This window comes from Carya illinoinensis, chromosome 3, assembly GCF_018687715.1.
Source record: "Carya illinoinensis cultivar Pawnee chromosome 3, C.illinoinensisPawnee_v1, whole genome shotgun sequence".
NCBI lineage: Eukaryota > Viridiplantae > Streptophyta > Magnoliopsida > Fagales > Juglandaceae > Carya > Carya illinoinensis.
The window spans coordinates 9,508,089-9,521,201 of NC_056754.1; the positions used below are offsets into that span (position 1 = coordinate 9,508,089).

Below are 13,113 nucleotides of genomic sequence, written 5' to 3' on the forward strand. Positions count from 1 at the left end.
AGCCTATTTTGGAAGGAAATGTTTAAATTACAGGGAACCACCTTGCAATTCACTGCAACCTATCATCCACAGTTTGATTGCCAAACTGAGATCATGAATAAGTGTGTGGAACAATATCTAAGGAGTTTTTCTGGTGCAGAACCAAAGGATTGGAAAAATTGGTTGCCTTTGGCTAAATGGTGGTACAACACCAACGTTCATACTTCTACCAAGCTAATACCTTTTGAGGTCGTCTATGGGTATCCACCCCCAAAGCTTCTATCTTTTTCTACAGGTACAACTAAACTCAAGCTATCGAGGACAACTTAAGCACTAGAGATGAGATACTAAAATTGTTACAACATAATTTTCATTTTGCTCAAGCTCGTATGAAGAAATATGCCGACATGCGAACGTCTAAACGTAACTTTCAGATTGGAGATTTTATCTACCTACGATTACAACCTTATCAACAACAATCCCTAGTCAATCGGTGCAATAAAAAATTATCTCCTCGTTTCTATGGTCCCTATAAAATTCTTGAGAAAGTGGGAATAGTAGCTTACCGTTTGGAGCTTTCCGACCACTCTAAGGTTCATTCCACTTTCCATGTGTCCAGCTTGAAGTTGAAATTGGGTCACTGCAATCTCCACTCCACCCAGTTGCTACCGACAGCTGTTGATGGTACTTTTAAACATGAGCCGGAGAAGATCCTGCAACGGTGAATGGTGCGAAGAAACAACAAAGTGAGCATCAAGGTTCTTGTTCTCTGGAAGGGTCTCGCACCTGAGGATGCATCTTGGGTAGATTATTACAACCTGCAAAAAGACTTTCCTAATCTTGTGGACAAGGTCGCCTAAGGGGGGAATGTTACGGGCCAAGCTAGTAATTAGGCCTAAGGGACTTGTGGCCATCAGGCCCACAGCCTTAAGAGTTATGTTTGTTTATTTCAAATTGTTGAATTAGTCAAGATTGCAAATAAAAATTGTTATATGAGTTGTTGGTAAACAAATAACTAGTCCCGTCGTGTCCTTAGTGATTTTCATGTCTTTAATTTTAGTTGTTACTTTCCCCGTATTTCGACATTCATGTGCTAGTAAGTAGTTATTTCCAATTCCTTGTAATTAGGCAATTATTTTGCCAGTTAGTTGAGTCCATTGTTTACAAATGTTATTGAAAGCATCAATGAAAATCATCTGATTCCCAACCAACAGAAAATCTAGGAGATTGATCTTTTTGAACATATCAGTTCGCTATATTATTTTCATATTTTCCTCTAACAGAATAGGAGGTTAACCTTTCAAAGGCGCTACATACCATATTGATAGATCAATGAAAGATTCTTCCCCAATCATGTTTGATTTTTTGTAATATTTCTTTGGGCTGGTTTACTCCAGTGCTTTGTAATCTCACAGCACGAATTATGTTTAAGAAATGATTAAGGATATTGTTTGTTGCCACTTGATCATTACTTTTTTGTCAACAAAAATAACAAATAATAAAAGCAATTAAGCTGCATGCCCTATGGCCATGATGAGTAGGGGCTCATGTAGACATATGTGATGGATCATGCATAAAAAGGCAGCGGCCGCTGCTAACCATGTTTCTATGAAGGAAAATGCTTATTGCAAGTGCCAGATGCAAATGGCGCGCATTCAGCACCATTTAATAAATTTCTTTTTTTATCTTTTCTCATCTCTCTCTCGTTCTCTCTCTATCAATTTTGTTAGTTGCCATTTAATAACCGCCTGAGGAGCAAAAGCCATAGCCGACTCAGACATAAGACAAAAAGATGAAAAAAACAAATTAAAAAAAAATGAAAAAAACCTTTGATTGAATGCTATGGGATGGTAAGACATCTTAAAACCAGCCTGACATTTTTTCATCAAAAAGAAAATCTGACGGGCACCATAGGGCCGGGATTGAAAAAAATCTAAAAAGATCAAAATGTGTCTGTGAGAGAGAGAGGAATGGATCAAAGAGAGTTTGTTGTTATTGGGTGGTTTTGGTAAAATAAAGATGATATAGGGTATTAGTGAAAGGCAGTGGAGATAAGTTTGAGAGAAATAAGAAGGGAAAAGAGATGGCAAGAAAGAAGAACCTAGAGGTGGGAAAGAGATTAGGAAAAATAAAAGATGAAAGATTAAAAAAAGAAAGAAAGATAGATGTGTTATAAAACTATCGAAAGGAGAGAGAGTGAGATAGAGCTCAGAGAAGTTATGAAACTTATGAATTTTTTAAAGAATTCAACGATATATATAGGCGTACAAAGGGGACTATGCTAGCTCACTATGCTAGCACTATGCACTATGCATATGTCGGCCAACTCACTATGCTAGTACTATGCTAGCACTATGCACTATGCATATGTCAGCCAACTCACTATGCTAGCACTATACACTATGCATTTGATGGCTAGTTCAAGGTGGTCATATAATTTATTTTACAACAATGTTATTTTACAACACTCCCCATTTGGATGACCACATATAATAAATATGCCTCGTTAAAACCTTGCCAAGGAAAAACCCTGTGGGAAAAAACCAATGGCGAAGGAAAAAGAGTACAATATTCATGTGTACCGTAAAATGTTTTAAGATTGTCTCATTAAAACCTTGTAAAGGAAAACCCAGTGGGATAAAACCTTAGCGAAGGAAAAAGAGTACAATCAGTATAAGTCTTCAAGACATTACTCCCCCTGATAAGTGCATGATAAAAGGTCTTCAAGTTTCCGCATTCCAATGTTCTGCACAATCTTCTTAAATGTTGCAGTTGGTAATGCTTTTGTGAATAGATCTGCCAGATTATCACTTGATCGTATCTGCTTGATTTTAATTTCACCTTTCTCTTGAAGTTCATGAGTATAAAAGAATTTAGGTGAAATATGTTTGGTTCTATCACCTTTGATATATCCTCCTTTAATTTGAGTAATACAAGCAGCATTATTTTCGTATAAAGTTGTTGGACTATCATTAATCACTGGAAGACCACACTTTTCTTGAATATGTTGGATCATTGATCTTAGCCAAATACATTCTCGACTTGCTTCATGAATTGCAATGATCTCTGAGTGATTTGAAGAGGTAGCAGATAGTGTTTGTTTGACAGATCTCCATGATATAGCAGAATTTCCATAAGTAAATACATATCCAGTTTGAGATCTATCTCTGTGTGGATCTGAAAGATAACCTGCATCTGCATATCCAACTAATTGTGGACTTGAACCATGTTGATAAAATAATCCCATATCAACCGTACCTCGAAGGTATCGAAGGATATGTTTAATGCCATTCCAATGTCTTCGAGTTGGTGTGGAACTATATCTTGCAAGTAAATTAACTGAAAATGCAATATCAGACTGAGTGCAATTTGCAAGATACATCAGGACTCCAATTGCACTGAGATAAGGTATTTCAGAACCAAGAATTTCTTCATTGTCTTCACAAGGACGAAATGGATCATTTTACACATCAAGTGATCGAACAACCATTGGAGTACTCAGGGGATGAGTTTTGTCGATGTAAAAGTGTTTCAAGACTTTCTCTGTATAATTTGACTGATAAATGAGAATTCCATTTGGCAAATGCTCGAGCTGCAGACCGAGACAAAATTTCGTTTTGCCAAGATCCTTCATTTCAAATTCATTCTTTAAATATGTAGCGGTTCTTCTGATCTCTTCAGGAGTTCCAACAAGATTTAGATCATCAACATAAACCGCAATAATAACAAATCCGGAGTCTGATTTCTTAATAAAAACACATGGGCATATTGGATTATTCTCAAATCCTTCTTTCAATAGATATTCGCTAAGACGTTTATACCACATGCGTCCGGATTGCTTTAACCCATATAAAGATCTTTGAAGCTTAATAGAATACATACTTCTGGATGTACTCAGATTAGAAGCTTCAGGCATTTTATATCCTTCAGAGATTTTCATATATATGTCATGATCTAATGATCCATATAAATATGCAGTAACCACATCCATCAATTGCATATTCAATCTTTTTATAACTACCAAACTGATCAAATATCTGAATGTGATTGCATCCATAACAGGAGAGTATGTTTCCTCATAATCAATCCCCGGTTTCTGCAGGAAACCTTGTGCAACAAGTCGTGCTTTATATCGCACAATTTCATTGCTTTCATTACGCTTACGTATAAATACTCATTCATATCCAACGGGCATTACACCCTTTGGTGTTTGTATAATTGGTCCAAAGACCTCTCGCTTTGCTAGCGAGTTTAATTCAGCTTCAATAGCTGATTTTCATTTTGGCCAGTCATCTCTACGTCGACATTCTTCGACAGTTCTTGGCTCAATTTCTTCATTACTTCTGGTAATGTCAAGAGCCATTTTATATGAAAATATGTTGTCGACAATAGTTTTATTTCTATTCAAAATTTCTCCTGTACTCATGAAATGTATCGAGATCTCGTTATTTTCAGGTACCTGTCCCTCTTAAAGGGAAGACATTTCATGAAATACCTCTTCAGGAGGTTCTTTCTCAGGAGATTTACTCTCTTCAAGAGCATCAATGACTCTTATGGCCTGTGTTGGTATGGACTCTTCAGGAGTACCAAATTCATTTTGTATTTTCCTCTTCCGAAGAATTTTGTCCTTAGCACCAATAGGCCGTCCACGCTTCAGGCGTATCTTAGACTCGCCTATTGCTATTTTGGCAACTTGTCCTTCAGGGACTGCAATCCTTGCTGGAACATTACCAGCAGGAATATATGATTTTACCACACCTTTAGTTTCAGTAAATACATCCGGTAATTGGTTTGCAACACTTTGCAAATCAATAATCTTTTGAACATCTAGATTACATTCTTTTGTACAATGATCAAATTGGGAAAGAGCTTTATTTTTCCAAGTAATTTCCTGTCGTGCTTCAGGCACCGACTTCTCATTACCCAATGTTGGAAAAATGGATTTGTCAAAATGAAAATCCTCAAAACGTGCCTTAAACATATCCCCTGTAAGAGGCTCAAGGTATCTGATAATAGATGGAGAATCAAATCCAACATATATCCCAAGTCTATGTTGAGGGCCCATCTTTTTATGTTGTGGAGGTGCAATTGGAACATATACAGTACATCCAAAAGTACGAAGATGAGAAATATTTGATTGCTGACCAAATGCAAGCTGTAATGGTGAATATTTGTGATATGCTGATGGTCTAACTCGAATTAATGATGCTGCATGAATTATAGCATATCCCCAAGCAGAAATAGGAAGATTTGATTTCATGAGTAAATGTCTAGCGATTAGCTGAAGCCTTTTAATCAATGATTCAGCTAAACCATTTTGAGTGTGTGTGGGCAACTAGATGTTCAACATCTATTCCTATTGACATGCAATAATTACTGTTGAACTCAAGATTTCAAGTTTCATGTGATTATAAATCTACACATGGATTTTGATGATAACAAATGAATTCAAAGAATAAAGAAGTCTCAAGCTCAAGTTGTCTACACAATGGAGTCAAGCACATCAAGGAAACAAGCATGAGCAAGAAGGGAACAAGTTCACATTAAAATTATAGAGTAATGTTGTAAATCTCTTCAAAATTCGAAATTAGGATTAATGCTCAAAATTAATATTTTATCATAAAGCATTAAAATACATTTTCCACATGTGCATGAATATTTTTGAAAATTAAATTTGAAAATTTTGAAAGATGATTGATTGTCATCTTTTGCATGTGCATGCCTTGATTAAAGGGTTGAACTTTGAAAATATTAAAGATGATTGATTGTCATCTTTCACATGTGCATGTTTTATTTGAATATTTTCAAAAGTGATTGATGCTTTTTTAGACTTATACAAAAAGTAAAAGATTAGGTTTGAATTTTTTGAAAATGAAAGTGTGCTCATTTTGTCATATGCCAAAAGTAAAAGATTAGGTTTGATTTTTTTGAAAAAGTGAATGATGTTGTCTTTGACAATTGAGAAAGAAGAACCTTTTATTTGAATTCTTTGAAAAAGTGAATGATGTTGTCTTTGACAATTGAAAAAGAAGAACCTTTTATTTGAATTTTTTGAAAAAGTGAATGATGTTGTCTTTGACATGTGAATCTTTTTAAATTTGAATATGAAGTCTCATATGCCTATAAATAGATCATTTGAGAGCTTCACATTCACAACACCAATAGCATACAACATTCATTCAAAGCTTTCATTCTCTCTTCTCTAAACATTGAGCCTTAATCCTTGTTCATTTTGAGAGATATAGCTTGCGCTGTATTGTTCTTATTTCACTCGTTAAGGAGTGTTTTCTGATAACCTACCCACTATCAGCTTTTGTATCAGAAAAAGGGTGTGTATAACCCTTGTGTGTGTAGAAAGTATTCTACACAGGGAATAGTTGAATCACCACGTGTAAGGTGATTGCAAGTGTAGAGGGTGTTCTACACGGATCCTTTGTAGCGGTGTTGTTCAAAGGTATAATAGGTTTCTATCTCCACCTGAAGGAGGTTGAATAGTGAATTTGGGAATCCTCAAGGGGTAGCTTGAGGCGAGGACGTAGGCAGTGGGGCCGAACCTCGTTAACATACTGAGTTTGCTTCTCTCTTACCCTTACTCCTTATATTTATTGTTATTTCATATTTTGTTTATATTTTATATTATATATTTGATTTATAATTGTTATTTTTTTTAATACAACTCAATTCACCCCCCTCTTGTGTTAGTCATCTGGGCAACAATTGGTATCAGAGCTAGTTGACCTGTACTGTTCATACAGGCAGATCACTCATGGGAACTCTCGCTTGTGACTGTGTCACCGAAGCAAGACTCTCCGACCATGAGTGACGGTGCACCGGTAGAGACGGTGACCGGCTAGTCTGGTAGGTACAATTGTTAGGTGACATAGGTGCGGCCTATGATCAGTAACAATTGGTATCAGAGCTAAGAGCTCTATTATAAGATTAACTATCTTTTGAGTTAAGATCTTATGGCTAACATTGCAGCTTCATTTGGTGAAGGTCAATCTAGTAGTCGGCCTCCACTCTTTTGTGGAGATAATTACTCATTCTGGAAAGTTAGAATGAGAATATTTCTTCAAGCTCAAGGTAGAGAAATATGGAAATGTATTGTAAATGGACCTTATATTCCAACAAAAGTGGTTGGTGGAGTAAAGGTCAAAAAGGAAGAAGAAGAGTTTGATCGTGAAGACGATAGACTTTATACTTTAAATTTAACTGCTATGAATTTATTATATAATGCTCTTAATGGAAATGAGTTTAATAGAATAATGAATTGCGCTACGGCAAAGGAAATTTGGGATAACTTGGAAGTAACTTATGAAGGAACTTCGCAAGTCAAGGAATCAAAAATTTATATTCTTACTCATGAATATGAAATGTTTAAGATGAATGATGATGAATCTATTTCTAGTATGCACACTCGTTTTACTAACATCATAAACAGCTTGACAGCTCTTGGCAAAGTTTATTCCAAGGTGGAGATAGTAAGAAAAATTCTCAACTCTTTACCAAAACGTTGGGAATCAAAAGTTACAGCGATTCTTGAAGCTAGAGACCTCAAGAAGCTCGAAGTCAATGAACTCATCGGGTCACTTATCACCCATGAGTACACATTGAAAAGAGGAGAAGAAGAAGGAAAGCCAAAGAAGAGCTTAGCACTTAAAGCTGTTCCTCATGAAAGTGAAAGTGATGAAGATGAGGAAAATGACGATAAAGATGAAGAAGTTGCGATGATAACAAGAAGAATTCAGAGGTTCTTGAAGAAAAATAGAACTCCTCCGAGGAAATCTTTCAAAAAGTTTTCCAAGAAAGATTCAGGTAAAAACGACACTTTAATTTGTTATAAATGCAATAAACCTGGTCATATCAAGCCAGATTGTCCTCTGCTAAAGAAAGATCGAAACAAGGGCAAGAAAGCAATGAAAGCTACATGGGATGATGATTCAAGTAGCTCAGATAGTGAAGCAAGCAATGAAGAATCAGCAAATCTTTGTCTTATGGCAAAAGATGACATTGAGGTAACAAATCTTGATAATATTGAAAATCCTTCATATGAAGAATTGCAAAATGTTTTAGAAGAGATTTATGAGGAATTTGAAAAATTGGGTATAAAGTATACTGCTTTGAAAAAGAAAAATTCTTCTTTAACAAACGAAATTGAAATTTTAAGAAAAGAAAGTATCATTTTGAAAGATGAAAATCTTGAATTGAATAAGAAGAAAACCGATTTAGAAAATATTGTTGAAAACTTTACGAATGGAAAAAGAAATTTTGAAAAACTTCTTGGTAGTCAAAGATGTGTTTTTGACAAGGCAGGTTTGGGATATATGCCAAAACAAAAATACAAACCTTATAAAAATTTCTTTGATAATCATTCTACCTCAAAGACTAATATTCAAAATTCTTTTCATAAAAATAATTTTGTCAAAAAAGGATATTATTATAATCATTCAAGTTTTTCATATATGTCACATGCTATTTGTAATTTTTGTAATAGAAATGGTCATAATTATCATACTTGTCCTATTAGAAGAAATCATACAATGACTATTAGGGCCATATGGGTACCTAAAAATCTTGTTTCTTCTAATACTAATAAATAAAGGACCCAAAGAACTTGGGTACCAAGAAAAATCATTTTAATTGTTTTTATAGGTATGCATGAAGTCATCCACAAGCAAAAATAAGTGGTTTTTAGATAGTGGATGTTCAAGACACATGACGGGAGACAAGACTAAGTTCTTTGATCTTAGATCTAAAGAAGAAGGACACGTGACATTTGGAGACAACTCGAAAGGGAAGATCGTGGGAATAGGTAAAATTGGTAATGAATCTTCTCTCATAATTGAAGATGTTCTACTTGTTGAAGGTTTAAAACATAATCTTTTGAGCATAAGTCAATTATGTGATAAAGGATTTACAGTTACTTTTAAAATGGATAAATGCATTATTTTGAATGATCATGATTGTAATATTTGTTTTATTGCTTTTAGAAACAATAATGTTTATACAATTGATTTTGAAGAAATTACCTCACAAGATGCTATTTGCTTGTCAGCTCAAAATGAAACTAGTTGGTTATGGCATAGAAGATTAGGTCATGCCAACATGGAACTTATTTCCAAACTTTCAAAAAATGATCTTGTGAGAGGTTTACCAAAAACATATTTTCTTAAAGACAAAATTTGTGATGCATGTCAATTTGGTAAACAAACAAAAACTTCTTTTAAAACTAAGAAACATATTTCCACTACTAGACCATTGCAACTGATACACATGGATCTTTTTGGACCAAATAGAGTTGCAAGTTTAGGAGGAAAATATTATGCATTTGTTATTGTTGATGATTTCTCTAGATATACTTGGGTCATCTTTCTTGCTCATAAAGATGAGGCACATAATGCCTTTACCAAGTTATGCAAGAGAATTCAAAATGAAAAGGGCTATACTATTTCAAGTATCCGAAGTGATAGGGGAAAAGAATTTGTTAATAAAAATATTGAAACATTTTGTGATGAAAACGGTTTTATTCATAATTTTTCTGCTCCTCGAACTCCTCAACAAAATGGGGTAGTAGAGAGGAAAAATAGATCTCTTCAAGAGATGGCAAGAACAATGCTCAATGAGAACAACTTGCCTAGTTATTTTTGGGCCGAAGCGGTAAGTACTGCATGTTATGTTATAAATAGAGTTATGTTAAGGTCTAAATTAGATAAAACCCCCTATGAGCTTTGGAATGAGAAAAAGCCCAACATTGGTTACTTTCATGTATTTGGATGCAAATGTTTTATTTTGAATGACAGAGATAATTTAGGCAAGTTTGATGCAAAATCTGATGAAGGTATTTTTCTCGGGTATTCTACTAATAGTAAAGCTTATAGAGTATTCAACAAAAAGACTTTAACTGTACAAGAATCTATGCATGTAGTATTTGATGAATCTAATTCTCCACTCTCCAAGAAATCTATTGATGAAGAAACAGAAGGTATAAATAACACAGAAAGTCTCAATCTCAACAAAGAGAAAGCAATAGAGGAAGTTCAACATGGAGCCATCAGGAAAGATCATCAAAATTTAATACAAGATGCAACCAAACAGTGGAAATTTGTGAAAGATCATCCAGTGGAACAAATTTTGGGAGAACCTTCACAAGGTGTAAGTACTCGATCATCTCTTAGAAATATTTGTAATCATACTGCTTTTCTATCTCAAATTGAACCCAAAAATATTGATGACGCACTTCTTGATGAATCTTGGATTCTAGCTATGCAAGAAGAGTTGAATCAATTTGAAAGAAATGATGTTTGGACACTTGTTCCTAGACCCAAAAATTATACTATTATTGGAACAAAATGGGTTTTTAGAAACAAGAAAGATGAGTCTGGAGTCATTACTAGAAATAAGGCTCGACTTGTAGCCCAAGGTTTTAATCAAGAAGAAGGAATCGATTATGATGAGACATATGCACCTGTCGCAAGATTAGAAGCTATTCGAATGCTACTTGCATATGCTTGTTATAAAGATTTCAAACTTTTTCAAATGGATGTTAAAAGTGCTTTCTTAAATGGTTTTATAAATGAAGAGGTATATGTTGAGCAACCTCCGGGTTTTGAAAACCATATTTCCCCAAATCATGTTTTCAAACTCACAAAAGCACTATATGGACTTAAACAAGCTCCTAGAGCTTGGTACGAGAGACTCAGTGGTTTCTTGATTGAAAAAGGTTTTTCAAGAGGAAAAATCGACACAACTCTTTTCATTAAATATGAAAATGATGATATTCTTTTGATTCAGATTTATGTTGATGATATAATATTCGGTGCTACTAATGAAAATATGTGTCAAGTTTTTGCTAAGACTATGCAGGAAGAATTTGAGATGAGCATGATGGGTGAACTTACATTCTTTCTCGGATTGCAAATTAAGCAAGCAAAAAGTGGGACATTCATCAATCAATCAAAATATATTAAGGAATTACTGAAGAAGTTTGGGATGGAAAATGCTAAGGAAATTGGAACACCAATGAGCCCATCAACTAAACTTGATAAAGATGAATCCGGTAAGCCAGTTGACTCGAAGATATATCGAGGTATGATTGGTAGCTTATTATATTTAACAGCCAGTAGACCAGATATTATGTTTAGTGTGTGCTTATGTGCACGTTTTCAATCATCTCCAAAAGAATCACATTTAATTGCAGTTAAGCGCATTCTTAGATATCTTAGTGGTACAATTAACCTAGGGTTATGGTACCCTAAGCACACATCTTTCGATCTAATCAGCTACACAGATGCAGATTATGCTGGCTGTAAAATAGATCGAAAAAGCACTAGTGGAGCATGCCATTTCTTAGGTCATGCATTAGTTTCCTGGTTTAGTAAAAAACAAAATTCTGTTGCACTATCTACTGCTGAGGCAGAATATGTTGCTGCGGGTAGTTGTTGTGCTCAAGTTCTCTACATGAAGCAACAACTTGAAGATTTTAAACTCATGTATAATCACATTCCAATCAAATGTGATAATACAAGTGCTATAAATCTTTCAAAGAACCCAATACAACATTCTAGAACTAAGCATATTGAAATAAGGTATCATTTTCTTCGAGATCATGTGCAAAAAGGTGATATAATGTTAGAGTTCACAAACACACACGATCAGTTAGCAGATATTTTCACAAAACCTTTACCAGAAGATAGATTATGTATGATCAGAAGAGAAATAGGTATGATGCATGCTATGAATATCTCTTAAAAGATAGACCAGAGTCAATAAAAATAGAGATAGATTTTTTTTAATACTTTTACATAAATTTGAGATTCTTAGCCTCATGTTTGAGACGCTCATTCTCTTCATACAATATCATGTCATTCTTATTCATGGGAACCGGCAAGCGGAATGAAGAATCTAATAAAGATTTCAACTGTTTATTCTTCTGCCGAATGATTCCTTCCCTTGTGTGAGACTCTTGAACAATTTGTTGAAGTACAACAATTTGTTCTTTGAGCTTTTCAACTTCGTGATTTTTGGCTTGTAGCCGCTGAGAAAAAGCCACAATAGAGGAAGAGTAGCGAGTCCCAAGACTCACCAAGTCATAAATAGCATCAGAATCTGACTTATTAGTCAGATTATTATTTTCTTGCTGCAACATGGCACCAATGGTAGCTGCAGAAAGAACAGGAGGTTGAGATGCAGAATGCCTCATGGATGGATCTAGAGAAATGTTAGAAGAATGAGCCATTGAGAAAAGAATAGAAGACTTAAAACGAGAATGCTGAAAGAATGCAAATGAGTTATAGAGATGAGATGAAAACTTGATGCGGATTAGATGAACTTCAGGACTGATTTTATAGAGATAGCATAAAGAATAAGACAAACTATTTTCTCTTCAAATCTTATTTAGTCAAAAGAAATACAAGATATGCTGGACACACATTGTCAAAAGTTTTCTTACTAAGCCAGCGAGATTAACAGTAGATTGTCCCTATTTTTCTAGTAAACGATGAACCTCTGCTGTTATCTGCCGATGTTGACCTTGTATCTGAACCCTTTCTCGTTCCAGCTCTTCTATTCGTGGTTGCAGATCATGAGCATACCAATCTGCAAATTTTTTCAACTCTTGGTTTTCTTGCTTTAGCCTTTTATTCTCACTATCCTTATTAGCAAGCTTCTGTCGTAACTCAGATATTTGCATGTTAAGATGATCAATCTCACTCACCCTCGCCATTAACCTTCGAGACATGATCGTAACAGAGGCAGCATATTGATTACTGAGCATTCTTGATTCTGCAATAATCTCAGAATCAGCCTTACTAGAAAAACGGTTCACTGCTCCTATCATGGTATTGACGGCCTCAGGAGAGAAGATTGATGATTGATGCGTCAAGGGTTCCTGATTCAAGTCTGGAACATTAGTGGAAGAGAATTGCTCAGCCATTCTATCGTTGTGGAAAAACAGAACTCAGGTCAAGAAGTGATTATTTTTTTGGCATCCGATAGATGAAAATGATCATTTTTTTATAGAAACTCGGAGCCTTCAATCCCGTTTGTCAACAACATCAGGCGATTGTTTAAATCTTCAGCCGTATTAAATTCATAGAGTTAGGCCTCGAGGCTTTGCAGCACTTGTCGGGTCACGGA

The 13,113-nt window shown here is 35.0% G+C and overlaps 1 protein-coding gene across 1 annotated transcript; it reads left to right on the plus strand.

Annotated features, from left to right (window-relative positions):
• Positions 1-6,977: 6,977 nt before the first annotated feature.
• Positions 6,978-11,655, plus strand: LOC122304449 (the record flags this gene model as incomplete). Its single annotated transcript, XM_043116725.1, has 3 exons — positions 6,978-7,577; positions 8,671-9,915; positions 10,456-11,655. Coding segments are annotated over 3 exons (3,045 nt in total), but the record flags the coding sequence as incomplete, so codon positions are not given.
• Between the last annotated feature and the right edge of the window lie 1,458 nt (positions 11,656-13,113).